This window comes from Dunckerocampus dactyliophorus, chromosome 7, assembly GCF_027744805.1.
Source record: "Dunckerocampus dactyliophorus isolate RoL2022-P2 chromosome 7, RoL_Ddac_1.1, whole genome shotgun sequence".
NCBI classification, from domain to species: Eukaryota; Metazoa; Chordata; class Actinopteri; order Syngnathiformes; family Syngnathidae; genus Dunckerocampus; species Dunckerocampus dactyliophorus.
Window position 1 is genome coordinate 13,927,655 of NC_072825.1, and position 27,791 is coordinate 13,955,445.

Consider the following 27,791-nt stretch of genomic DNA (forward strand, 5'->3'; position numbering starts at 1 on the left):
GGAAGGTGGAGCAGTGTGTTTGTTCTTCAGCCAACTACTTCCCGAGTTTACTGAGCATGACAGACAGGCTGTGGCATTATCATTTTGGCGGTGTATGGTTCCAGTGATGCCACTTGTGTATTTTATTCTGATCCACTTCGAAATGTAATGGTCCTTCTACGTTTTGTACAAAGTTTTCTTGAGATCACTGTACTTCTACGAGTATTTACTGTGTTTTACCAATACAGAATGATTGCTGTGAAAAGGGTCATTATGCATATGAAACGACACTCAACAAAAATACAAATGCAACACTTATTTTCCCATTTTTCATGATATGAATTTAAAGACCGAAATCTTTTTCTATGTACACTAAAGGCCTCTCTCTCTCTCAAATATTGTTCACAAATCTGTAAATGTGTTGAGCAAACAGGATCAGATATTAAGCTCAAACCGTGCGTCATAGTTTTGTGACGAGGCTTTAACTGCTCACCTCCCCGTGGTGTCTTGTTGATCAGTAGGTTCATTCCGGGTCAAATGCCGATGTTTTCAGGACCTTTAACATAGCAGCAGAAAGGGTGGTGTCTGGTCAAAGGAGCTCATTGTGTTACTGCAGTGTGCTGTGTGCCATGCAGGCCCGAGCCCATACATGACCCTGTTGTTTCTGCGCAGGAACGGGTGAGACAGATACCAACCAGAACAATGGCTGCATCTCGGAGAAGCCAGTGGTGACTGACTCCACGGGCGCTGAGGGCCCCCACTCGTCCTGGACCCCCGCCAGCACAGCTGACCCTGACGCTGCCACACCGCGCCCCCACCTGGTCCGCCTCTTCTCCCGAGATGCCCCGGGCCGGGAAGACAACACCTTCAAAGACCGACCCTCTGAATCGGACGAGCTGCAGACTATCCCGGAGCACAACGGAGCAGCTTCAGAGTGCGGGTCGGAGAGCCCCGAACAGGACCTAGACTAGGCTAGCCTTTCCTCCCTCCCTCTCCTCTGTACGCTTGCTTCCATCCTCCGCCGTTTGCTCTCTGGCTCCAAAGAGAGACGTGATCCCCATTTTTAACAAAAATACCACCGACTACGACTACCGCAAGCATGGCATCCGCAAGCAGCTCTGCACAGGCCGCCTTCGGGCTGGGCCGCAGGAAGAAGAACCCTGGTGTTCTGGATCAGATTGGAAAGTTCTTTGGTGGGGACAAGAAGAAGAAGAGCAAGGTGAGGAGGCAGGGAGAGTTTAGATGAAAACCTCCCAAGTATGTGTTCTTTCTACCTGTTCTCTTCCAGAACAAATTTTTACTCCCGACGCTTTAACAAATGTTGAAATAGTTTGGTGCAAAAAAAGGTAATCTAGTCTGTCGTATTTTGGTTCATTATATTTGGTCCTTTTTAATGGATTGTACATTTTCTGGAAGATATTGGCTTTTGGCTGGGGTTAATTTGAATTTACTGTATTATGTTATTACAAAGAGGTTGTGATTTTGAATCATTTATGGCTATTTTTCTATATTGTTGTGTTTTTGTTGAATGGTACTGAAATTTGTGATATTATTTAGTTTGGTTGCATTGAGTTACTATTGCACATGTCATTGCAATGCATATGTTTATTTAAACAGTTCATCTGTTGCACAGGATTTAAAGACAAACTGCTGTTTTGGGGGGAATTTCGCCCATCATCAACAATCCTTATGTGAGACATGAACACACACGTCTTTGTTTTCTCTGTGTTCTAAATTTATAAAAACAGATAGCTAAGAATGGACATAATGGGAAACGCTTTGTTCCACCTTTAAAGCCTTCTGAAAAAAACTCCAAAAAAACGCCAGAAACGCTCCTTTTTCATAATGTGACCTGCATACTAAGCAAGCTACAGTGACATTATTATTATTATTATTAACATTGTTATGCCGAAGAACTACCTTACCGGCGTAGTGACACCTCGCCATACCACATCGGCTAGCTACTCGCCGGCTAGCGACTAGCTTCACCACACATTCACTCACAGCGCATCAGCGCCTCATTCACAATGTATCAGGCCACTACTGAAAGCTACCTGTACATATTCGGGTTGGTGCTGTGTTTTTAATTTTTGAGTTTGAAAAAGTTCATGCTAGGTGTAGGCGTTCATTTCTACGTTGCTATGTGAAATCAATGCGCCCAGGAAGGAAGTTCCGGTAATCCTTAAAATGACCGAAGTACAGCAAAATACTGTAAGTATTACATGTTATCATGAACGTACCTGTTACTACATGGTCACAGCATGGATGTAAAACCATGAAACCTTGTTGGAGGCTTTTAGAGGCTTTGTAGGAATAGGTGTGTCCCATTATGTGCATTAATGAGCTGCCTCTTTTTATTTGTTTTTATACCTTTTGAATGCACAGAAAAGAGAAAGACGTGTGTTCATGTCACACATAAGGGTTGTGGATGAGGGGCAAAATAAAAAAAAAATAAAAGTGCAGTTTTCCTTTAAGAACCAACATATTTCAGGTTTGGGACATCCCAATTGAATTCATTTTTTGCCAATTTTAGAAAACTGTGTTTTGTCTTTGTCTTCTCTGTCTTGGGGCTGATTCCCAACATCTGCAATAGATGAGTTTCAAATCTAATTAATATATATTTAATATCAAATATAAATAATAGCGATCCATTCGAGTAGAAGCAATATTCTGATTGCCAACTGAGGAGCATAGGTTGTGGGCTGAAATTACTTCTCTTCTGCAAAATTTGGCACCCATGCTTTTGGGCAATGCAATGTTGAAGTTACGTCTAGAAGTCTTTGGACAATGATGTTGCTGTTATACAACACCATAAGCACCACCATTTTTTTTTAAGACTAAACCACCACCCTAGGAATTAAAGCCACTTACCTAAGTACTGTATTTCCCCCACTATAAGTCGCTCCGGGGTATGAGTCGCAACAGTCAAAAAATGGGTAATGAATAGGAAAAAAATTCAAGACTAAGGACATAATCTGGAGAAGCAAGTCATTCAATTAGGCAATAGCACACAGAACAATAGGTTGAATATGTGTCCGGTATGTTAATTTATCATGTTAACAGTTATTCAGCTACAGAATAGTATGAAGAACACACTTGGCAGGCTGAATAGGTTAAAAAGACAACAAGCAAGTCCAACACGCAAATTACCAGTAAGCAAGTTCACCAACCTCCCGATCTTATCACTTATCACTGAATCCATTAAATTCTTCATCCTCAATGTCGCTAGCCACGTGCGCCCTCTTGCGGCTGTCGACGGTGATGTTCACTCGTAGGTTCATGACAAATTACATTTAAAAACATGGTAAACTATATACAGTAGTCCCTCGTTTATCGCGGTTAATTGGTTCCCGACCAGAGTGTAATAAGTGAATTTCCGCAAAGTAGGATTACCTCTTTAGGAATTGAATATTTATGTAGTTATGACATGGAAAACCTGTTTATGACCTTCTAAATATGTATTTTAACATTATTAGAGCCCTCTAGACAAGAAATAATACATTTAGCTTGTCAAGGACTATGGACGGAATAGTAGCACATGTATTATTAAGATCATTATTATTATTATTATTATTAATGTTATTATTGTGCCTGTTGTGAGATCATTTAAACTTGCAATAAAAACCTGTTGTTCCGGTGGTCAAGTCTGGTACTTGTCTCACGGAACAATTACTGACACCTAGTGACCAATGTAGAATACTACCGTCACAATTTCAATCGTCTTCTTAATGCCTAATATATATATATATACTTTAGTTCATTTAGTTATTTTTATGCTTGAAAATACTTAATTTAGGCAATAATACGTACAATTTCTTGTTTGTTTGTTTTTTTTAACTATTAACAGGCCATATTCAACCACGAAACAGTATGATTTATTAATATAGGTTTGAAAAACCGTGATAGAGTGAAGCCGTGAAATTCGAACTGCAATGTGGGGAGGGACCACTGCATATATATTTTGATATATAAGTCACATTTGACTGTAAGTCGCAGGACCAGCCAAACTTGAAAAAAGCGTGACTTATTATCCGGGAAATACGGCATCTAAGTTTTCAGTTTAATGTCCACCAAGCATGTCAGACTTACGACAGTAATTTACATCAAATTTGGTTATATTTGACAATATGTCAATAATATTCAAATTCTACTGAATCCTGAAAGTGTAGTACTCATAAAAAGGTAAATGTGTATTTGTTTGAAACCTCTTAAAGCTGAAAGTCTACGCTGAAATGACATTTTTCATATTTAAATGTAAATCCATTGCTGTGGTGTGTGTACCGTACATGTATGTCTCCTGGTAATTTCAGCCTGTCAGGCTTTCTCGTTACTTTGCAGTCCTTTGTTGTCAGGATCCCAACTATTTGTTATGAAGAGCCAACTGGACCAATGTCTCACAAACCAATAAGAGTCCATCAAAGTCCAATCTTTGTCTTCGGACTGTGCACACGGTCACACCATCTGCAGGCTGTGCTAGTTGAGTGTTGCTTATCCTGGCAGAACTGCGACGTGTAAGCCAATCCCAAAAGCAATCTTCTTGTAGATTTATCCGAAAGGGGAAGCAAACGTTTTTTGCTGCACATTTCACCGCGTGGTTGGGGATTGTTCCTAGTGTCTTTCTTAATGAGACATGACAGCTTTAATGAAAAGCTCTTGTACCACTTTTTCCAACAGACGAAAGCATTGCCTTAGATTCATTGTCCCCGCAGAGCACCAGTCAAAGTGCTGTGGAAAGATACAAGTGAGCGAATCCATAAGAAGTGTGAAAATATGCATTTTCTCTGCACCTTATGTCAATCGGGAGTAGTTGTACTGGGAATAATTAGGAAAACTTTACAAACTGTCGAACAAAAATGTAGTTTTGGTGTGATTCTACACTTCAAATGGTGGGGAAAATGGTAACAGAACAAATTGGCAGCCTACGTCCTATCATGCTGCAGTGTTGTATTTAATTTTCTCATTATGTATTGCATATAGTCTATAAAAAAAGTAAAAATATATATGTACGCACCAATGGTTTGCCTTCGAATAATTAGTGTTCACATCTCAAGTAACTAAAAGATGCAGTTGCCCCACCACTGTTGCCTCGTGAAAAACCAGCTCTTTCTGCTGCAGACGTTTCCATAAAAATTCAGCATGAAGAAAGATGTTTTTGCTGAAATAACCATCCTGTACGCAGTGGTTGCACATATCTCCATACCTGCAATCTCGTATGAAAGTAACTTGCAATTACAGCCATATAAAAAGGGTAGTTGCGCTTTTCTGATGGGATAAAAAGCCTCATGTGCATTTTACTGCTAAAACAGCTTTCATCATCTAAACGACAAGGATGGCCTCGGGGAAGCATTCTTTCATAAGAGTCACGTTGAATGGATGGCAGAATCGGTACTGTTGAGGAGTGGAGTGATGTGAATCAGCTCACATTCAGACCAAAATGAGACTGTACTCAACCCTAGTGTCTTGGATGGAGGGGGTAGGGGTGTCTTCCTCCCCCACATCAGTCTCTCGCCTCAGGTTCACGTCTTTGACCGCCGAGTGTCAACTTAACTGTGGATGCTTGTATTTGTTTGCTGTGAACTCTTGTGACCAGTGAGCTGTTCCTGATCTGATCCTGTTCTCAGCTTTTGGATTAATGCTTGATTAAAACTCTTTAACAACTCCTTCAGCTGTCTTTATTCTGTTTTGTTGTGCTTTCTTGTACTTGTAGAACATCCATAATTACTCATAACTCATCATTTTGTTGAAGAATTTTGCAATTCAACCAACTTGAAACCACAGGAGTACATCTTGCGATATCGGTAATTTAACAATGGGCAAATCAAGATGGCTTAGGTGTGTTAGACGTTACAGAATTGCGCCTTGATTAACTCTAATAGCGCAGTTTCTCATATAAGCCCTTGACACAATAGAAGCTTAACTCACTTTTACACAAACTTTATTCATTTTGTACACCTGTGGCAACCTGCCATATAGACTCTTGTACTTTCATTATGGGTTCTTCCTCTAGCGCTGTAACCAAATATATTGCTCTTGTTTTTTAATACAATTTGAAAACTTCTAAAATTGTGTGGTCATTGACTACTTCTCCGATAGCAATGCAAAGTACCAGGAAGAATCTTGAAAGGCTCAAGTGAAGCAATAGCCTTTACAGGTGAATGGGCATATTTACATTGTTCTTCCAGTGTTTCTCACTTTTGTTGTCAAAATACTGGCACTTGCAACATTTTTTGTGATATTGAGAAAGATTGGTGAGAAACACTGTTGAATTCAAGAAAAAAACTCATGGTAAAACAAGAAGGTGGTGGTGGTTGATCTTGCTGGCACATGTCTTTGGGAAGAGTCACGTCAAGAATCACGTCAAAAGTAACCCTAAATGTTGATTTATCCCTTTCGTTCATCATTTATATGCATTTCAAATTGTTTTCTGCATGTCAAACTATAAAAACGTGTTTTGTGTTAACATTTATGGATTTCTGGGAACGGACTCATTGGATTTGCATGATTTCTTAGGGAAAAAATTGATTCGGTCAGCGTTTCACTTAAGAGTCTGACCTTCTGGTACAAATGTATGGCGCTAACAAAGGTTCCACTGTAATACGTGAAGATCTGACATCATTTAAAATCTAAATCTGCCTCTTTTGTGAAGTGAATGGATGAGATGTGGTCTCCTTAAACTCTGCGTTGAGGAATTGTTACTCTCAATGCAGAATTCATTCATGTGAATAATTTATTATGATGTGTGACCTTGCGGTGACCTCCAACTTCAGACGAGTGACTTGTGATCATTAGCCTGCCCTTTTCTCCGTGCTACAAGGCACAGCTTGACCTTTAACCTGAATGCTAAATATGTCATAGAATAATCAAATCCACAGTATATGCCAGGCTACTGTCAGAAAATAATGCGTCTGTGTAGGCTCTCAGTCGTACAGGAGTTGTCCATCGAGGAAAAAGGGGAAACTAAGCAAATGCTCCAAAAAAGGCTTTATCAACATCGCAGGGACAATTCTAGTGGTCCTCAATCAGCAGTACATCTACACCTTAAAGCAACCAATCACTCTTTTGAGGACAGCGAGGTAAAGATTTTGGCCAAAGAAAACAGATGGTTTGAAAGAGGAGTAAAGGAAGCTATTTTTGTCAAACAACAGAACCCATCATTGAATCGGAATGGTGGTTTGAGGTTTAATTTGGACCCTGTGTTCAGCAGGTTACTGAGACCAAAACCCACAGCTCTTAGTCTTGCAAATGAGGTGAAGCCAGGGCCGAGCCAGAACAATAGATGCTAACAAGCCAGTATCAGAGTCGTTCATACCCAACTCAGGGAGCGACACTTCCCTTTTGACGGAGGTGTTAATAGCAGGAAAGGATTATACCACTACTCCGCCCAGGCTTAGTGTAAGGAACCAATAGGAGGAGGATGTTGGCACACCAATTCCGCCCACTCTTACTGTATTTAAGGCCTAGGCTACCAGCACTTATTAGTTCGCTGACGAAGCTCTTCGGATGAGGAGCGAAACGTCCGACACCTTCTTCACAGAAGTGCAGATGACGTCTCAAGAAACCTTTTCCTCGTCAGAAAATAATCTTGATGGTCAGTTTTAAACATCCATCAGTCCATTTTACACACCGCTTGTCCTCATTAGAGTCATGGTCACACCAGAGCCTATCCCGGTGGTCAACAGTTAATCACAGGGCACATGTAGATGAACAACCATTCATACTCACATTCACACCTATGGACAAAAACCCCAATTAACCTAACGTGGGTGTTATGGGGACGTGGGGGGAAGCCGCAGCACCCGGAGAGAGCCCAAGCAAGCACGGGGGGAGCATGCAAATTCCACACAGAGATGTTGCAGCGGAGATTCCAACAGATGCACAAATCTGCATACAATTAGAGGCGTTCGGAATGTGTGATGTACGTTGTACACACTTTGTTGAGGCGACACGATGCTCTTGTAAGGATGTTGGGATTTCATTTGTAATTTCTAAAAAGCTACCAGTCACTGGTCGCAAATAGAGAACATTTACATTTAGAAGGATTTACATATACAGTATGTGGTCTCTCTTTGACCATTTCCCTTGTACATTAACTTTATCAGCTTATGGCGGCTACATCCTCAGGCCTACATCCTAGGCCTCAGACTTATTCAGAACATGTTTTGTCGGTTTGCAACACTACTCAGCATTTTAGCATGAGCCTAAAATGGTTTAGGCCCCTTCAAAATGGATTAATTGGTCAAAAGTTACAAAAATATTTTGCACCCCAATACCAGTGGCATGATATTTATCGACAACCCGTGGTACATTATTGTGGTCTGCAACCAAGCATTTTCAATTGTTTTGTGTTAGCAGAATAACAGGCGTTCCTAGAAATGCATAGAATGGCCATCAAAGTCCATCAAGTCTAAAGAAAAGTCAATTCATTAATGTGATCACTTCTCCCCTGAGCTGATGCTGATAGTGATAGTGAGAGGCCGAGTTGGCTCCGCTGCCCTGGCCGGCGAGGGGCACTGGACAGGGGCGCCGCCAGGAATTCTAGGCCATGATACAAAAAAAATCACATTTTGGTCACTACAGCTCGAGGTCTTATCTGACCCTAAAAAGCTGTTTTTATGCTATTTGACACAAACCTGAATTTAGGTAGATGCATGTTTTGGAGTAATATGAATACATAGGAAACACATTATTCAAAAATGTATTTTAGAACAAAATAACAAACAAAGAAAGTCATAGCTTGGGATTGGACATACTGTAGGTCCTTTGCATTGGTACAATGATGCGTATACTGGTGTGTCATTTTGTTCCATCCATTTTCTATGCCGCTTCTCCTCACTAGGGTCGCGGTTGCTATCCCAGCTGACTTTGGGCGAGAGGTGGGGTACACCCTGGACTGGTCGCCAGCCAATCGCAGGGCACATATAGACAAACAACCATTCCCTCCACATTCATACCTATGGACAATTTAGAATCTCCAATTAACCTAACATGCATGTTTTTGGAATGTGGGAGGAAACCGGAGTACCCGGAGAAAACCCACGCATGCACTCCCAGGGGAGAATCGAACCCGGGTCTTCCCGATCTCCAGACTGTGAGGCCAACATGCCAACCACTATTCCACCGTGCGGTGGTCTAGTGCCATGTCATTTTCTTTTACTGCCGAAAATAAGTTATGAGCCTGAGTCCTTCAGTAAAATAGTAGCGTTTGTTTTTGATCCACCTCGTTAAGTGAAAAAACATAAAAACATTTAGATTGTATGTTAGTGTTTTTTTTTTTTTTTTGCAGTCCTAAAATCTATACAAAATTGTAATTATTGAAACTTTCAATTCTATAACATTATGGAATAAGAAACGATATTTTCTAACCAATAATTTAATAAAATAAAGATTTATTAAAAACACGCCAGTCCCTGCTCAAGAAACTTGAAATTTGAACGCATCCTTTTCCCCCTGCTATCACAACCCATTTTCAAGAGATGTTTTGCTTTTCCTCTTTTGTATAAAAAGCAGCCTTTATAAGTTGTTTGCATGAGAAAAACAGGGCACATGTGCATCAAAGGGTCCACAGACTGGGATGCTGCCTGCAGGATTTAATCATCACTCCACTTTCTTCTCGTCCGTACCTCAACCAAGGCTAAGGCACACGCTGAAGATTGTTCTGTGCCCTTCCTTTGATTCCATACTTGCTATAAAACAGCCAGACAACTCCATTCAGGGAATTTTTTTCTAAGAAAATCTTTGTAATAGGACAAAACAGACATCACTGAGGAGGCTTCAACAACAACAGGGATGCACTATTTGAAACCACTGAAATGGAAATTGCAATACTATATATATATATATATATATGTATATATATATATATATATATATATATATATATACAGTATATACAGTATATTGTGACATTTGCACAATTCAATATGTCTGAAATATGTGTATATTTTATGATGTTTTTATGTGTCTCTACTCAGGGATCTTTCCGTGGCGCTCTCTCTCCCGCCCCCCAGAAAGCTTCTGCAACATCCCCTCGTAAGCGAGGGCCAGAGAACGCCGTGGTCCACTTCTTCCGTACGATCGTGAGTGAAATGCGACTCTGACGGTCTTGCATGAACAACTTTGAGGAGATTCGTCTTTGTTGCCAGTTTGCACCTCTGCTACTTTGTCCGCCCTCTCGCTAACACTTTACTATCTCCCCTTAAATCCTTCTCAGGTGTCCCCTGCCCCCCCAAAGTCAAGGGTGAGTCTTTAAATGACAACACATGATGAATGACATTTACAAGGCGGAATTTTAGGCACAGCGCTTGAATAGATCTTTTTCCCTCTTCTCTCTTGGGTCTTTTGCTAAATGTATCCTTTTCAATGTGAGCATCTTCGTCCGTCCCTTCCTTTTTCGTTTGGTCTTATTTACCCCTACCCGTCCATGACCCAGTGACTACTTCCCACCCCTGGCAACTGGCATTTCTAACTCTCCCGTCTCCCTTTTACTTCCTGTCCCTGTCTCTTATGTTTCTGCATGTCCAGTGGAGAGGACTAGCAGCCAAGATAGGTCTGGTAGGTGTCCAAAAAACACAGCGGTATCATGGCTCATTAACCGAGCAGGGCGAATGAGGTTGTCCTGCCAAGCCCTCACGCGTGACGCTGTGGCTCCTTTTCCATTTAGTCTCCATCGACCACCTCAGCTCTTCTGACTCACTCACCTTCTGCCCATTTAAAAATATTTCTTTCACATAGTGGAGCTTTGCAGGGTTAAGTTTACATACTTCCTTATGGATGCTCGTCTTACTAATTTTGAATCGTTTTTCCAGGATGAAATGATCATACAATCTTCATCATTAATGATTAAAAGATAATAGTAATTGGCTGCACAATTGTGAATTAATTTTGGATTTTTTCCAATTTGCATAGGGTCAGCAATATAAATAGAGGCTTAGAAACACATTGCGGTACCTAAATTATTTCATTAATTACATTAAAATGTTTTGCGTAATTAACGCATGCGCATCAAAGCAAGCCACGCCTCTCTGTTGTGACAGCAGACAGAACGCAGTCTGACGATGTTTTAGAACTTTATTCTGACCTGAACACATCAACAGCAGAGCAATTCCATTGCCATATTTGTATCTCCAACAATCAAAACATGTGAATTCAACATAATTTAGGTGGTGTCTTGGACCACAACCCCTCATTGCTCATAATAACACAGAGTGTCATTCAAATGTTCTGCTAGAGTGTTAGGCAAATAGATTTTCAGACATGTGCTATCCTTCAGCTTGATGTTCAATTTCAGATCTTTGGGAGCTGTTAATACATACAAATCTATACCGTAGAAACCTTTGCTGTCATTTGTCCTTGTTCATAAACCACAGTAAAAATTGGCATATTTCAGACATAGTTACAAATAGTGATTAATCATGATTAATTCATTTTTTTAAAATGCGATTAATCTCATTAAAACTTGTAATCGTTTGACAGCCCTAATTTAAACCAAAATTTATCATTTTGACTTCGGTAATTTAGAGAAAATTCAGAATAAATTCCGTGCCCCCCAGTTCTTGTTTCTAAAAATCCTTGAAGATACTTTGTATAATCATTCCACCCTGGAAAAATGACTTGATGATTCCCATGATGACTGTGTGTAAACTTCCGAACTAATCTGTATTCTGGTCACGTGCGCCTACTGTTTTTTACTGACACATAAACTCACGCATGTGTGCCTGGGAGTGTGTTTGTGTGCGTTTGATGTGAATCATGCAGCTGGGATAGACAATATTCATTTGGATTGTACCTTTCCTAAATAACCGAATGGAGGAATGTTAATGTTGTGTTTGAAATTGCAATGAAATGATCACGTAATAAATGAATTAAGGGTTATAATGCTGTTAATATATCAAAACATATCAGAGCAATCCCCAGATACTATGCAGTAGTGCGTATGAGCAGTAGAGGGTAAAAGTAAAAGTCCATTATGTGTGTGTTTCAAAACGTGCTTGCAATACAAAAATAATCTCAGTTGCCCCAACTAAGGCACACATTTTGTTTTTAATTGACTTCAAACACATTGATAGATGCCAAAGCCATTAAATGCCAATGAATATGAAATAGAAAGGAACAACTAGCCAGGAAGCCGTTCATTTTCGGTTTCCCATCATTCATAATATCATCATCAGTGTAAACACTTCTCACCACATGCTGTTTTGAAATTACGTGACAAACTGTTTAGAATTAAAATGTTGCCAAAATAAAATCCGCTCACTTGCATCTGTTCTAAAGAAGGAAATGAACACAAAAGGCTGTCAAGACAACAGAGAACAGACTCCTCATGAACTGATTAGTATTGTTTTTTCTGTCTTTCTTCTGTTGTCGTGTTGTAGGTGTCAGCAAGCGGTCAGCATATCTATTATCACAGGAATATACCGTAAATGCTTTTAAATCCAAACTTTTTCCACTGAGGGCCACATTACTGAAGACTGAAAGGACAAAAGAGACGCTTTGATATTTTGTAAACCAACACGTGTAGATATGCTAACAAGTTATATATATTTCAAGAAAGGCGTATTAATATTATGAACGTGAGTCTTTTCTCATTTTTGCTGTTGTTTTCTGTTTAATTTTCCAAATATTTGCACTTTCTTCATAAATAATTTTCATATATTTGCTTCTGGTCATATTATGGCACTACTTCCATAATATTTAGACTTTATTCTCATATTATTGTAAATTTTTCCCCAACATATTTAAAAAAAAAATTGCAATTTTATTTTGTTTAGTTTTTTTTCTCATAATCGTTCGTTTGCGGTAAGATTATGCTTCATTTGAATTTTAATGATCAGTTTACAATGTTGGACACAAAAAAATATTAGGTGGCTCACATGTATTTCACCCCTCTGACCAGCTAACACAAAGATTTGTTTTTAAAAACATATAAAACGTCTTTTTAAGCCTTTTTACAAAATTAAAAAATATCAAAATGGCCCCTCTATACTCAGATTTTTCCATATGTGGCCCTCTGTGAAAAAAGTTTGGACACCCCCTCCTTTTAACTTGCTCAGCTGCTCTGAGTGTTATATTCCCACAACTCCTAGCATGGAAATTAATTTATGCAAAAGTCAACAAAACGTCCACATCCTCTGCAGAGCAACTGAATCTTCTTCTTCTTCATCTTCCAGGGTGACCAGAAGTCACAGTCTGGTAAAGCCAAGAAGTCCAGTGGAGGCGATGGCAAAGGCACCCTGACTAGGATCTTCAAAATGGTAAACGTGGACCCTTGCATTATGAATCCCCAGTAGCATCTACATTCTCTTTCCTGGGGTCTGAAATTGCATGTGAAATTGATGGTGGTCCTGTCTTTCGTTTCCACCTCAGTGATGATAACAGCAGAAGAGTGAGTAACTAACTAACTAAAGTCAGTATGCTCAGAAAACATCATCATTTCCTTACGTCCGCAGCAGCTTTAAGGCGCAATTGATCCTCATGCACGCTATGCAAGCTGTATGCAAGCGCTGATCTAATCCTGCTGGAGATGCTGAATCCACTTCTCATGAGGGGGGATCATAGCTGACTGCCTGCGTGAACTATAATATCATTATGCTGTATCATGTAACAGTGACGTGCGGTGAGGTTCATGGCTGGTGAGGCACTCTTTAGGAGTTTTTTTTTTAAGTTCCTCATGAAGAAGATAACAAAAAAGAGAATAATTCACAGTGATAATTCACGTTGGTTAGAAAATAGAAGTATATATTTTTAATCCTATTCATTCATTTATTTTTATTAACTGAAAAACATTTGTGGTCTTGCCTTTTATTTGCACATGAAGTGCGTGCACCCTCTCTTTGCTCTAATACTGTTATACAAGTCTGATCGCCTTGGGTATATAATCCTTCATCTTCACAGTGTCATTCATCTAGCAGAGAACAAAAGGCATTCAAGGCATGAAGGCATTCGACTTGCTGCTCTCCAGCTGGTGCTGCGTCTGTCAAAAAAAATAAAATTAAAAAAACGCTGGCTTTTCCTCTCTATGGAAGGATGGCAATGACAAGCATCTTCTAGCTCACGCACACATGACCCCTTCAGGATGAGGAGAACGCTGCAAGCGCCACCCGTATGACATTTCTCTGTATTAGCAAGAATAAGATGTCACATGATGTCACACTTAAATTAAAGCCATTACACAGGCTGTAGAAAGTCATGGTGTGCAACACTATACTTGTATTACCGCAAAAATGCTGACAAGCAGAAGGTGGCAGGCGCAATGATCTAAATCAGTCACTCGCTGCAGTGCACTCAAACGCTAGGCTGGGCTAGCACACTAAGCCAAGAGGACACGCTCATGGCAGCCTCATCTTAGCTTTCTGCCCTCGATTTGATCAGGAAATGTGCACATTCAGCTGTGTTTACTCAAGAAAATGTTAAAACTAGGGATGAGCCCGTTACGGAATAATGCTGAGTACGAGCCTGAAACGAGCACAGCTCGTCATTATCCATAATGGATAATAAAGTGACGGAAAATCCTCATTATGTGTTCACTCTTCACGCGCTGTGATTGGCCAGTCACACACAGCGACAGCCCCTCCCTAGACCTAAACACAAATGGACAGCAACATAACATCTCAGCTGTCAGCAGTACACTAAACACATTCAAATAGTATGCTAACAATTTCATGAATTGGTGGCAATGCTGACGAGGCTACCTTTGCTCAGCCGTTAGCGACCAGTTCGGCGGCTGGATGCTCAAGGCACACAACACATACAATATCACCGTGCAAACAGCGTCTAGCATTGAATGAAAGACAAATAACCAGGTGACTCACGTTTATAGACGCACGCTGTTAGTTGAACATCAAAAACAAGGTCCGTGTTACGACACAACTCTCAAAGCTCTACGGCTGCCCTGGTGCATTCGTGCGCCCATCTCGCGTCGTAATCGATAGCTACGCTTAATCACATGTGAACTGACAGGAACAAAATAGAACGGGCACTACTAAAACAGTCCTTTTGTAAATTTTTAAAGTATTTTATATATAGTCTTTTCCAGTTTCCATGTAAGTGTGATTTAAACAAGAATAGCATGTTATGAACAACAAACACGTGCTTATGTGGTGCATACCGCCTGATAAGAATTACAAAAAGCCCCTCTTTAAAATGTAAGCACATGGCCCTGAACCACACAAGCCTCATATGAACTCACTCAACTTTTACTTTTAGCAGACTCACTAGTATTTTTTCGACATTGACATTTTTACCACGGCTTCGCTTTCCAATCATTAGAGACGTTTCTTGTCGAGAGAAGACGTGCCAGTGACTTTCCTACGTAGTTTTCCAATGTCAAATGTTAATGAGTTAGTCAATCAGTGTACCTTCATTAGTTGCTAAAAGTGGAATTAAATTTCCTTGGGGGTTGCTCGTGTGTTGATGCTAAACCGTTGTTGCTACGATACAAGAGGGTACGACAAACTTACGGGATGTGTCTAATTGGCACTGACTCACTAACATCACACTTGTTTGAGTATGTGTGCGGACTTCATCGTCCAAATTAGACTATGATAACTTTTAACTACCATTTAAATACATTTTCATTCATTTTCGCCTTTCTATTTAGATCTAACGTCTGCCTTTTTTCCTTTTTAGACAAATAATGAGTTACAGCAGCCTATTCTCAATACCTTTGTTCATATGAAGACCTTCCAGACAATCAAAGTATGAATTATCCCCACAAGCAAGCCATACAGAGGTTTTTTCATTTGCATAATCCTCGCAAACACAATCCTCTGCACTCCCGTACTTTTTAATCTGAATGACAAAAAATCGGTGGGAAAATAATATTCCGAGAGACTGCCTTGTGGTAGACGCTACATCAGAGCGGAAACTTTCAGGATGAAGAAGAATAGCTCCTGTGAGATTTGGCATCTATGAATAATGAAATATTTGAAATGAAATACATTTGCAAGGCTCTTTCTCAAGGCAGCAAGGTCAATAATGAGAAGTTTTCTTTGGATTTCTTCAAAAATAGAAAATGATGCGCTTCTCGTTTCAAAGCTTTGTTTCTATTGTTAAAGAATAAATAAGATCAAACAAAGCAATGACACTGATGAGTAATATAAAGTCATGGGAAAAAAAAAACATGTTTCTTCAGTTTCTTGTTCATTTTAATGCCTGATACAACTAAAGGTTTGGACAAATATAACAATGACAGCAATGCAGTACAATGCTATAGCTAATCATGTAAGAACTTAAGTGATTTTGGTTATTATCAAGAAAACCATGGAAGTTGCTAGATATCAGCTCTTAAATGAAACTCTTATGAGCTATATTTGTTATCATCATTATATTTGTCCAAACAAATGTACCTTTAGTCGTACCAGGCATTAAAATGGATCAATAAACTGAAGAAACAAGGGTGGTCTAATCACTTTTCCATGACTGTATGTGAGAAACTAAGGCAAATGACTCATGAGCTTTGGGTAGTGACCAAAAAGACAAGATTGCGAGTACAAGCGGCCAAAATGCGTTTCCTCCATAAGGTGGCTGGGCTCTCCCTTGGAGAGGAGCACTGTCATCCGGGAGAAACTCGGATGAGGAGGTTCAAGCATCTGGTTAGGGTGCCTCCTGAACCGGTAGAAGGCCTCGGGGAAGACTCGGGTCTCTCAGCTGGCCTGGGAATGTCTCGGAATCCAAAGGGAGGAGCTGGACAATGCAGCCGGGGAGGTTGTGAAAATAGCAGAGAAATATCGTCTAGCCAGCAATGCTGCCAGCAATTTTTGAACTGTTGGAAGGGCTGATTTGAAGCTACTCGCAAAAAGGAGCCATGCCATGTCTCCGATGGAAAAACTCCTTGCGACACTGCATTGTCCTCCGTCTGGATCAGTTAGTGTCAGTGTAATAACGAGCCGCTTGCCCCTGTCGCGTCGTTTAGCGTAATAGTGTGGATTTTAGAGTGGATTTCACTTGGGCCTGCAGCTATTTAATAACACGACATAAGTGCATTTTTCGAGATGTTCACATGACTATCATAACCTAATAAATCGTAAATGTCATTGTTTAATGGGTTGTAGTGTAAAACACGTATGTTTTTGTCAATCGATTAAAATATGTAATCATGATTAATCACGATTTTTCCACAGTTAACTCATAATTAATCACACTTAATCGCAGCTAGAAATACGTTTTTCCTATAATAAGTAGGGATGTAAATCTCTAAGTGGTAAAGAGTCGATACACAACTTGTTAGTTGTGTTGAAAATCAGAAGACATACAAAGACGTAATATGTAGTATTCTACACTGGTCACTAGGTGTCAGTAATGTTACATTGATGAGACAATAGCCAGCGCAGAAAAAATAACTCCCAATGCTAACTTGTGAGTCTATGTTATGTCTTATTGATGTCTGTCTTATTTTCTGTTATTATGTGTACTATTTTGTGTAATACAAGTTTAAAGGTGTCATTTCATGTCGAGAGGAATCTAATGTTAAAAAACGTATTGACAAGGTCGTAAACAGGTTTTTGAAAAGGAATCCTACTACTAATTCAGAATCTGAAACCAATTAACTGCGATTAACAGTGATAGTTGAGGGATTACTGTATATTAAACGACAAAATACACTAATGTAGCATTATTGTGATGATGCAGTGTCTCTGCTGGATTTCACCAGTGTGTTTATTTGCATCCTAACCTCATATTTTGTTTACGGCTACTCTTCACGGTGACAGCCGGTAGCAAACACTAAGTGTGGTGACCAGATTCCTCATCAACCGTGTGTTGTATTTTGCACAGGGAAGCCGCAGCTCCTCTCCAGCCAGACGCTGACGTTCCAACACCCCTTTTAAAGACCACAAGGACAGAAACGAGGGAGTCAAGTGGGAGTCAAGAGAGGAAGAAAACAAGCAAACCTTGCCGCCCTTAAAACTCACTTTTGACCTCACTTCTGATAACACATTTTCTGCTAAATCCCTTGAGTCGTCTGGCCTGTTGTCTGTTGCCCCTCACCGGCTGGCAGATAGCGACACAATCTGTTGTGCTGAAAGTGCCTCTGAAGCCGCTCTAGTGTGCAGCCTGCATGACCCCCTGCCATCTATGTGCTTAGGTTTTTGTCCTTGTATAAATTCTCTAAAAAAACAAAGGTGGCTGAGCAGAATTAGACCTGGATTGTGAAAGTAAAGCCCAGTGCAAATTCTAAATAACTTGCCTGCCGTTGCCGTTTCTCGTGTGTGAACTGACCAGGCTGGTTCTGTTCGTATGGAGCGTTTTTTTGTCTTGTCACAATGTCCGTGTCATGTCCCCAAACTCCGTCTTGGCAAACATCCGTTTTCGGCTTTGATTTTGTCACACTATTAACCAAATTTACAATACGTTGAGCCTAAAGTGTTTTCAGTTATCTCCCGTGTGTCTTTAAATGTGATCTATGTTTGTCGTCACGGCCTAAAGCTGACTGTGGTTATGGATTAAAAAGTTCAACCTTTTAAAATGAGTTTGCTGCAATGAACACTAAAACAAACGCAGAGATGAGTCATTTCTAATACATGATTTTCTTTTCAGCCCATATGAGCTAATCGCACATTGTAATTTTCTTCTCTATGCGTTGTTATCTTTCACATTTCTATATTCAGCTTCTCCTCTCGCCTGCCCAAAACGAGTGCTGTTTCCATTTTTCTGGATAACTGAAACACAATTTCAACAAGGTGCTCTTTGACTAATATTGGAACAGTGTATGCTGCTTCTGTCCAGGAATAAAGGTCAAAGAAAAGCAGACCATCCTTCTTCCACGTGTATTAAAACGTAGCATCCATTAGTTATGAGTTTGTATGTGCAAGTCTGAGTTGACTTCCAAAGCATCCTTTGAATGAATGTAAAGACCCTCTTCATTATTGTATGTTTAATAAAAATGAGCAGCCACTTACCTGAAAATAAAAATAAATTAAAAAGCCCTACTCTGCATAATGTGTGATGTGTTATTTTTGGGAATATGAATTCAAGTGAAGCCATTTCTGCTTTTCAGCTATTTGGGTCTTTGCAGCCAAATAGAAAAACTATGTAGAGTTTTCTCCTGCATGTCTATTGATTTTGGACCCTTAATGATTTATTTGAATCGCTCTTTCACTACGATGAAGTTCATTATTTTGAAAAACAATAACTTATTTGAAAAGAATGTATAAGTTAAAAGATATAGAACCTTCTGTGTCACCTACATCTGGGGCCTTAAACACATAATCCATATTTTTTGTCGTCCTACTTGACATCAAAGTTTAGTTTAGTACAACAGCTGCTGCGGTCTTAATGTCCAAGCAGAAGCTGTAGTAATTCGACATAAGATCAAATTTACTTATTATGTTGTCAGATCAAGACACGATCGCTATACTTTCGGAAAGTTCTCGTTTTTTTTAGCGTAAATATAAAGCTAATCTACTGGAATCTATTTTACATGTGTCTTATCATAACTACTAGGGATGAGGGAATAAACCGCTGTTTCTGTATCTGTTCACCCATCTAAATGATCTGTACCCGTATCTGTAACCGGAAGTGGGCATGGTTCAACCGGAAATGGGTGGGGGCAGGGAAATAATCTGTCAGCCTTGTTCACTGTAGTTTTCTCAAAAGCACCGCATTCAGTACTACGAGCAAAGTCTTCCAACTGACTTTATATCACCAGCCGAATTAGAAGCAAGCAGGCAAAAAAAACAAAACAAAACACCGGCAGTGACCGACGCAACACGAGACGTTTACAGCTCGTTTACACACGCACCGCGTACGTAACGAAAGAAGTTTACCAACTAAGTTTAAATATCATACAAACCGATAAGCAGCAGCGAGAGCTTATTTAGGCACTGCAAGCGAGCAGCGAGCGAGCATTGAGTGAGCGGGCATGCGCAGGGAGCCATCATGAGAGCGCGAGCAGGGAGCAGCAAATTCAGACATCGTGAGAGCGAGGGGAGTGGTCTTTATACGCGCAGAGTATGTTTATACGCTTGTCAATTTTGGCATTAATGTGACGCCGAGCGAGTCTTGTTTAGGGAGGGGCGGTCGCTGTGTGTGACTGGCCAATCACAGAGCGTGAAGAGTGAATACATAAGTAGTTAGCCAATGAGGATTTTCCTTCATCACGATTACAGATAACAATGAGCTGTACTCGTTTCATGCTCGTACTCGGCAAAAATGCATTATCCATAATATCCGTATTATCCGCATCATCCCTAATAACCACACATCAACATATCTGATTAGTCGTAGCAGCTACAAATGCTGTCATTATTTTAACGCTTACAATTTGCGGAATTTGTGGAAAGAAGTTCAACAGTTAACAGCATCATGCTTAGGTCACACATGCTAAGTTATAAAACATTTCAAAATGTACCTGCATTGTTTTGTGACTCAGGTAAATAAAAAAGCTGGGTTGTCCAGTCCTATACTTTGTCATTTTCTTAAAAGTAATGTCAAAATATCGTCTTGCCTCACAAACCCATTATCATTTATCATCTGGTCTTGTGAGCTGAGTGTATCGTGACAACCAGTGGCGGATAATAAACAACTACATTAACTCTAAACACATTTTTGCAACCTTTTTACAAATGTTTATATTTCATATTTACTTTGACTCCATGTAAATTTGAGAAAATCACAAAATCAAACGGCCAATGCATAAAAAAAAAAAATCATTAGACATTCGCTGCATAATCATTCAACGTGGGAAAAAGAATGGTTCACATAAATCAGCCCAAAATGATAATTGCATTAATTCCCATGATGAGAGCATGTAACTGCAACGGGATATTAAAAGAAGCAGGACTCATTTGTGTCTCATTATGCAGGCCAAGCTCTCTGATGGTCCACCATTCAGATGTATTCTGATGTGATGGTGAAAAAGGCTTAAAAAGAGGCCAGATGAGGGGAGCGCTGAAAAGAATAACAAAAACACGAGTGCTGACCCATTTACCATTCATACGGTGTTTCTCCGAGAAGCAGCAGCAGAGACCTCTCCTCCCCTACCAAAAACACTATTCAGATCCTGACCCGGCAGCAGGTCATATATGCATTTGTACCATTGTTTTGACATCAACAGTATCTTAGAGCAGGGGGTTTCAAATGTTACTTAGAAGACGCCTGCCTCAGAGTAACTTAACTCTATCACATAGCTGCATATTTGAACTATATGATAAAGAAGTTTGATGAAAATGTTGACCATCTTGTGGTACGTATCAACCTAACCACTTTGACTACTACTACACGAGCGATTCTGAGCTCTCGTATTTGTCTTGAATGTCATTTCACTCTCCAAAAGCACCTAATGCTGTGGGTATTGAGTGCACAGTGTACGGTTACACATGTGCATGTACTGTACCACATTTCACATTCATAGTCTTCTTCTAACATGAAGGTAGCTTCACACGCATCAGGGAGATACAGAAAGGCTATGCAAACCTCTTCAACCGCGCTACACAATATCAGCATTTTACAGTTTGTTCAGATCTCCACATTTTGAAAACTTTGTTGAAGAGATACTATACACATCTGTAAGACACACAAGAGGGATTCAGATACTATAAAAAATGACTTTAATCTCATCCTTTCATACGGACAATAGAAAACAACTGAAAAAATATGTCTGCTTTACAATAAGCACAGTACGAGGCTCAAATGACACAAAGCTATGGAAGATCATCCCAAAGTATAAACAATCTAATTGATTATGTACAAAAGGAGCTACAGAGTATTTACAATATAAATATGTGACAACCAAGTCTAGACAGAAATCACAGAAAATATGTGCTCTTGCACAGCTGTTTTTGAATCCATTCCAGCGGTACCGTTACTGCCTGCATTCGTCCCAGCGAGCAGACCAGTAATGAAATGAGTTCCTCATTCTCTGGGGGAGGGGGGATTTTCACAGCTATGCTTTCCTCTTGTCCCGTTAGAATTGTCATTAGAAGACATGATTTCCCCTCCGAGCTCTCTTAGATGCCTGTACTTAATAAAACAAACCTCTCAGGAGGTTATCACAATGATGACAATCAGATGGAGGATGTTTGCCAAAACTTTACAGTCTCATGTTTGTGGTCTTTTTTTTATTAGTATTCTGGGGTTGGTTATTCACGGAAAAACATTATGCCAATCTCCAGATGACTCAGGGACCACTTCCAGGTCAAGTTCTGGGGTTACTGTGACCTGAGATGGTGGCTCTTCTTGGCAAACGGTCACTTCCTGAATCTGACCTGTGATGAGGAAAAAAACAAGACAAAACAAGTTTAGTAAATGTGTGAATCAAATGCAGTAAAAAGAAGTTTTGAATTTCACACTTTATCCTGTGTTGCCATGCAACTGAGAACATTCATAGCATCCTTCAAAAAGCCTTTTAAATTGAAGGCTGTATGCTAAACACTGTATTTCTGCTCTGTACAGCATGGAGGTGCTCAAGCATGTTTATTAGTAATCCAAGTGGTCCAAAAACAGGCCCGTTACTAGAGTAGAGGTTACGAGAGGTTTTCAAAATGTGGCACAGTCAGAGAACATAACAGGGCTGAGGCTTCCCCTACTCCATGAAATTATTCCATCCATCCATTTTCTGTACCAGTTGTCCTCATTAGGGTCGCGGGGGTATGCTGGAGCCCATCCCAGCTGACCTTGGGCGAGAGGCGGGGTACACCCTGGACTGGTACCTATGGACAATTTAGTCGTGCGGCTCATAAAATGAATGTTCTGTAAGTTATTATTTTGGTGTGTTTTCTTCTGAACCCGGGCTGTGTCCTCTCACTGTATTAACTTAAAAAAAACAATCACTTTGCCTTTAGCATAAGTGAAGTTAGCTTAGCAGGTTTTAAATAAGAGTGCAGGGCCCGCATCTAAAATCTCTGAAATTAACACTCAAGATAGAAGCAGTCCATTCTAGACTCTGCTCCAGCACTCCTACCCAGCAGCGATGGATCCAGCATGCAGACCCCACATGGTCACAACAACAGTGCGAAGAGGGAGGGAGGGAGCAGGACTAACATCTTCCACGTGGCAGCACTCCTTGCCAGTGTCTGAAAAAGATGTCCCAGCCGAGCGCAAAAGCCGCCATGCACAAGCCCTGGGGAAGTTCAACACGACCAACCCCGTCGTGTATCCGCAGCAGCATCGCAAACCAGCATGAAGATCCTCCCAAGACCATGGCGACAAACAAACCTCCGCCACCCCCAAACAACCAACGTCCAAAACGCTCACATGTGAGACATTTAGTTTTTCTCCTTCAGACTGTTGCTATTGTTCTCTGTTTGACTGATATCACTTGATTAAGCCTTTTCTAACATTCTCAAATACCACAGAAGTAATAAAAGTACTTCGTGCTGATATCGGATCGGATTGATATCAGTCACAGCCGATAATCAAGGCTGCAATATCGGTATCGAATTGGAAAAGAAAATGTTATATCGGGACACCCCTACTTTTAGGAATGATTTTCTTTATTTTTGTCATGCTGACGAGCCTCCCCTGAAGTTCTCTGGCTCCTCCCAGGGAGGCCCGCCTCACCAGTGATGTGCAGTCAGGGCCAGCAAGGCCTTCACTGCTGGCCTAAACACAATCAGAAGCACTGACATACGTTTACAACTCAAATTGTAGTATTTGTTCCTTAAAGAAAAACAGCACTTATGGGGGGAATTTTGCCATCATCCACAATCCCTATGTGAGACTGTGAGTCTCTCTTTACTGTGCATTCCAAACATATAAAAACAGCTAAAAAGAGACAGCTAAGAATGCACGTAATGGGATGCAACTATTCCCCCTATAAAGCCTTCTGAAAAAAAAAAAAAAAAACTGCCATCACCGCCCCATTTACATAATGTGCCCTGCATATTAACCAAGCTACAGCAACATTGTTATTATTGTTGTTATTAATATTGTTACGAGAACTACTTTACTGGCGTAATGACACCTTATCACACCACACTAGCTAGCTACTAGCCGGCTAGCGACAAGCTTTACTTGGCTGCACTGCTTCCAGTATTGTGTTTGTATGTTATTTTTTTTTGTCCAGTCATACATATTCATCTTCTGTGTGTTGCCATGTTAATCTAATCTGCCCAGGGCATTCAGAATCAGGAGTGCTGGTCCATGTCACATATACACTATTAGCCCCAACACTATTAGCAATGGCGCTGTTTTTTTTTTAGCCAATCGGACTTCAGATTCGCCTTTTAGGGCCAGCAAGCCGACCCACAGTGACATCAGCACTTTTCTGTCCTCTGATTGGTTGATCAGAGCAAAACTGTTCAACAAGCCAAGTTCAACCCTCACAATGGTTGACTGAGGAGGAGAATCAAGTTGTAATCTGGTGAGTAGGTGTATTTTACTTAAAAGGTTTTAAATTTTTGTCATGTGATCAGATAAATATTAATTGTGAACCGTTGTGATGTTGTAGTGTAGATGTTTGGAGCTGTCTAAACCCTTAATCACAGAGCCGTTCTATTTACGCTCGTTACATTTGGCTGAGCGCCAACTTTGTAAGCACCTGTGTGCTGCCGTCCACTGGTGGAAATTGGCCAATGACTCAAAGTTACAAGCAGCAATGTATGTCAGGCATATTGGTGACAATGTATTGGACTTCTATTATTCATATTATTATTATTTATAATCATAGCGACAGCTGTAGTATTGCAGCTATCTGGCTAACACTTTTACTGTGTTAGAGTTCCCCCATGTTTTATCTGCCAACATTGTGCAAGTGCTTAACACGAGCAACTTGTTTGAAACCAGGCCCACCAAAGCGTCTCACAATTTGAAAACCACTATGCCAGAGGGGAACCCCCACGGGGTCGCAAGAAAATTTCAGGGGGTCACCAGATAATTGTGAGAAAATGCTAAATTATGAAATGAATATTAAATAAAAATGTAGCTCCTGAGACCCATGTTTAAGATGACCTTTAATGGAGAAAAGCCATTTGGTAAAGTAAACTTGGAAAAGTCAAATTGCTTATGAGTCAGTGAGCTCTCAGTAATAGGTTATGTGTTTCACATGTCAACAGTGTGTAATATTGACTACCTGACTACTAATGTTCAGTCTTTACCACAGCTTTCCTTACCTAAAAGTCCAGCCTTAAACATTTGTATTACAATTAGAGATCACAACAGAACACCAGACTAAATAGGTTGATTTTGACATGTAATGTGTACCTGAATAAATGTACTTAAAAATGTGTTTTGTGGTTTCAAACTCATTTAACTTTAAAGTATTTCAGTGTGAAGAATTGTTATTGTAAAGGCATGAAAAACAAAGCAATCCAATTAATTACGATTTCATACTTTATAACGCTGCTATCGACAGCAAAAATTCTATCCGCCTGCATCTCAAATCTCCAATATTAGCACTCCGATACAAACAGTCCATTCCAAACTCCACCCCAGCACATCTATCCAGCAGCGACCGGATAGAGCCCATGTGACCACAAGAGCGTTTGCCATTGTGCTTACAAAGTAGCAAAGAGCAGCAACATGTCAGCCGTGTGGCATTTAAAAGATGGTGCCGGTAAGTGCAAAACCTGTCATGCACAAGTTTACCGTGGCGGCACAGAACTGAGGAATTAATACGACGAACGTCATCGCGGGACAGCAAAAAGTCATTAGCTGGAACAGAAAAGAGCGAGCCCCTGCTGGTGATAAGTAATGTCGGGTTTAAATGCGTCATTGAGCATCTTGAACCTCACTATATTATAGCTAGCTGCCACTACATTGTGGCCGGGCCGCCGCAATGATTCATCATTTGCCTCTGTCCACCAGAGGGAGCCAGATGAGCTCAGAGCCCAGAACCCAGAGGCAGCTCCTCTGGCTCCCTGTTCCCCAGCAGCCATGTCCAATAAAATGCTTGGCTGAAAAAGTGTGAGCACCCCTGTGCTATACAAATACATGTATAGCCTATTATTTATGTATTGACCACAATTTGAAATAAAATATCTATCAAATATCATAAAAACGTTTCACTACACTTTATTTTGAAAAACATGCACCGGAATCACCTGGCTGCCCTGTTAGCACTTGACAGATGAGTGGAAGAAAAGGCTGAGAGACAGACATTTAAAGTTAATTAATGCATTTGTTGTTCAAGCCTGTGGAAACGACCCTCATGTTGGCAAAAAAAATTCCTGCCACAGTGTCGCAGCAGTGGCACGGCACAGTGGTGGTGGTCCGCCTCCCATGTAGCCCACCACCACAACTTCAAAAAAATCCTAGGGCAAACCCTGAGATGACACAGTGAGTCAGACTGATATGTTGAGTAATGACCTCCTGCGATTTCCAAATGGTTGAACAACTCGTTGTGAGTTGGTTCATAGCTCATGATTGGCTCCTGTCAAATAATGAGCTACCTGGTCCTCACAGACTCATGCGTACCACAATATGCCATTTTATGACGTGGACATGTGCGGCTTATAGATGTACAAATCTGTTTTTCTCTCTAAATTTAGTGGGTGTGGCTTAAACACCAGCGCCTCTTAAACACCGTAAATTACGGTAAGCGCAATACACGAGGGATGACTGTATTTCCATCGTGCACACTTTCTCTGTGTTCTCTCCACACCCACACAAAACTGACCACTTTTCCACCAATCACACGCAAGGTGCATTCACAGACATCTGAACATTAACACAAAACACAAGCACGTCATTCCATTATGCACTGACATGGTAAGCTCTCAACGGCACACAGCAGATATTTGAACGTTTTTCAAAAAAGTAATGCCTGGTATCCCTGGTAATATGAAGGAGTAATTATTTTACGAATTCTATTACTTTTTTGGGAGGTAACTAGTAAGTAACTAAATACTGTTTTCAGAAGTAATGTGCTCAACACTGGTTATTATTATGCAAGGTGCAAGGTACTACATACATTCTGATTTCAGATTCTAGATTCAGCCCTGCTGCATGACATGTTACATTACGAACTGCCATAACAGGAGGGCACAAGTTGTACCCAGCACAATACAACAAGGAATGACACCGCATGCGTCTCTCGCCATGAATTCCGGAGGAAAGCAGTTTTGTGGTTTCAAAGGATTATATAGTTAAGACAAAGCTTCTGGTAGATTTTCAATCACATTTCAGTTTTCTGTCACATCAGAGTGTGTGCGTCTCATCTCGGGTCCAAACATAAATTGTAGACATGCGACTACAGATGGATTGTTTGATTCAGCAACCAGGAGGAGTTGTCCGGCCTCGGAATCATATTGTATGATAAGAACACATGCGAGATTTGACAAGGGAAATGCAGCGATCGCTCAAACATAATATTGTGTTGTATACCTTAAAATCAGTCCCTATTGTAACCAACATCACCTCTGGGAAATTTCTCTGCCAGTATATCTGCAGCGTAGATGTTCAAGGTTAAATAAAGCAAGTACAACATACAGGACAAAACCACCCATAACGAGAGGAAATTGCCCTCAGTGCATTGAGCAAACGATGATTTTTCAGGGTAGGTTCTGTGACTGATGTGTCTGGGAGCATTGAACATCATCATGACAGACTAAAACAACAACCTTCTCCATTGTTTGAATGGGAACGGAACAGCCTTGTGAACCAACACACAAACAGTGCCGTGTTAAGCTGCTCACCGTAGCTGTGGGCTCTCTTCATGTGGTGTCTCATGTTGCTCTTCTGGGTGAATCTGATGCTGCATATTTCACACTTGAAGGGCTTTTTCCCCGTGTGCTTCACCATGTGCACTTGCAGAGAACTCTTCTGATTAAAGGCTTTGTCGCACTGAGAACACTTGAAGGGCCGCTCTCCTGTACAGGCAAGACGACACAACAGACTTAATACCTGGGAATACTGACATCATTCCCACAGCCCACCTAATT

The 27,791-nt window shown here is 40.5% G+C and overlaps 3 protein-coding genes across 9 annotated transcripts in view; 2 read left to right on the forward strand and 1 right to left on the reverse strand.

Moving 5' to 3' along the window:
* Positions 1–950, forward strand: part of LOC129185700 (myelin basic protein-like) — a 35,886-nt gene extending 34,936 nt beyond the window's left edge. For both annotated transcript variants that reach the window (XM_054783074.1, XM_054783073.1), the window contains exon 4: positions 652–950. In XM_054783074.1, coding sequence (XP_054639049.1) covers positions 652–950 — 299 coding nt within the window. The remainder of the gene's footprint in view (positions 1–651) is intronic.
* On the forward strand, positions 931–18,912 carry LOC129185702 (myelin basic protein-like). 5 transcript variants are annotated; one of them, XM_054783076.1, is made up of 7 exons: positions 931–1,198; positions 9,951–10,055; positions 10,190–10,216; positions 10,501–10,530; positions 13,146–13,229; positions 13,342–13,360; positions 17,749–18,912. In XM_054783076.1, the coding sequence occupies exons 1-6, from the start codon at positions 1,079–1,081 to the stop codon at positions 13,342–13,344; spliced, it is 369 nt and encodes a 122-aa protein (XP_054639051.1). In that variant the 5' UTR covers positions 931–1,078; the 3' UTR covers positions 13,345–13,360; positions 17,749–18,912. The 5 variants fall into 5 exon arrangements, with proteins under 5 accessions (XP_054639051.1, XP_054639050.1, XP_054639055.1 ...); XM_054783075.1 differs by lacking the exon at positions 13,342–13,360; XM_054783080.1 differs by lacking the exon at positions 10,501–10,530.
* A 2,592-nt stretch (positions 18,913–21,504) lies between these two features.
* Positions 21,505–27,791, reverse strand: part of LOC129185696 (zinc finger protein 236-like) — a 35,795-nt gene continuing 29,508 nt past the window's right edge. For both annotated transcript variants that reach the window (XM_054783067.1, XM_054783066.1), the window contains exons 31-32: positions 27,546–27,719; positions 21,505–22,178 (exon numbers count right to left, since the gene is read on the reverse strand). In XM_054783067.1, the coding sequence (XP_054639042.1) occupies positions 22,057–22,178; positions 27,546–27,719 (296 nt within the window). In that variant the 3' untranslated portion in view covers positions 21,505–22,056. The remainder of the gene's footprint in view (positions 22,179–27,545; positions 27,720–27,791) is intronic.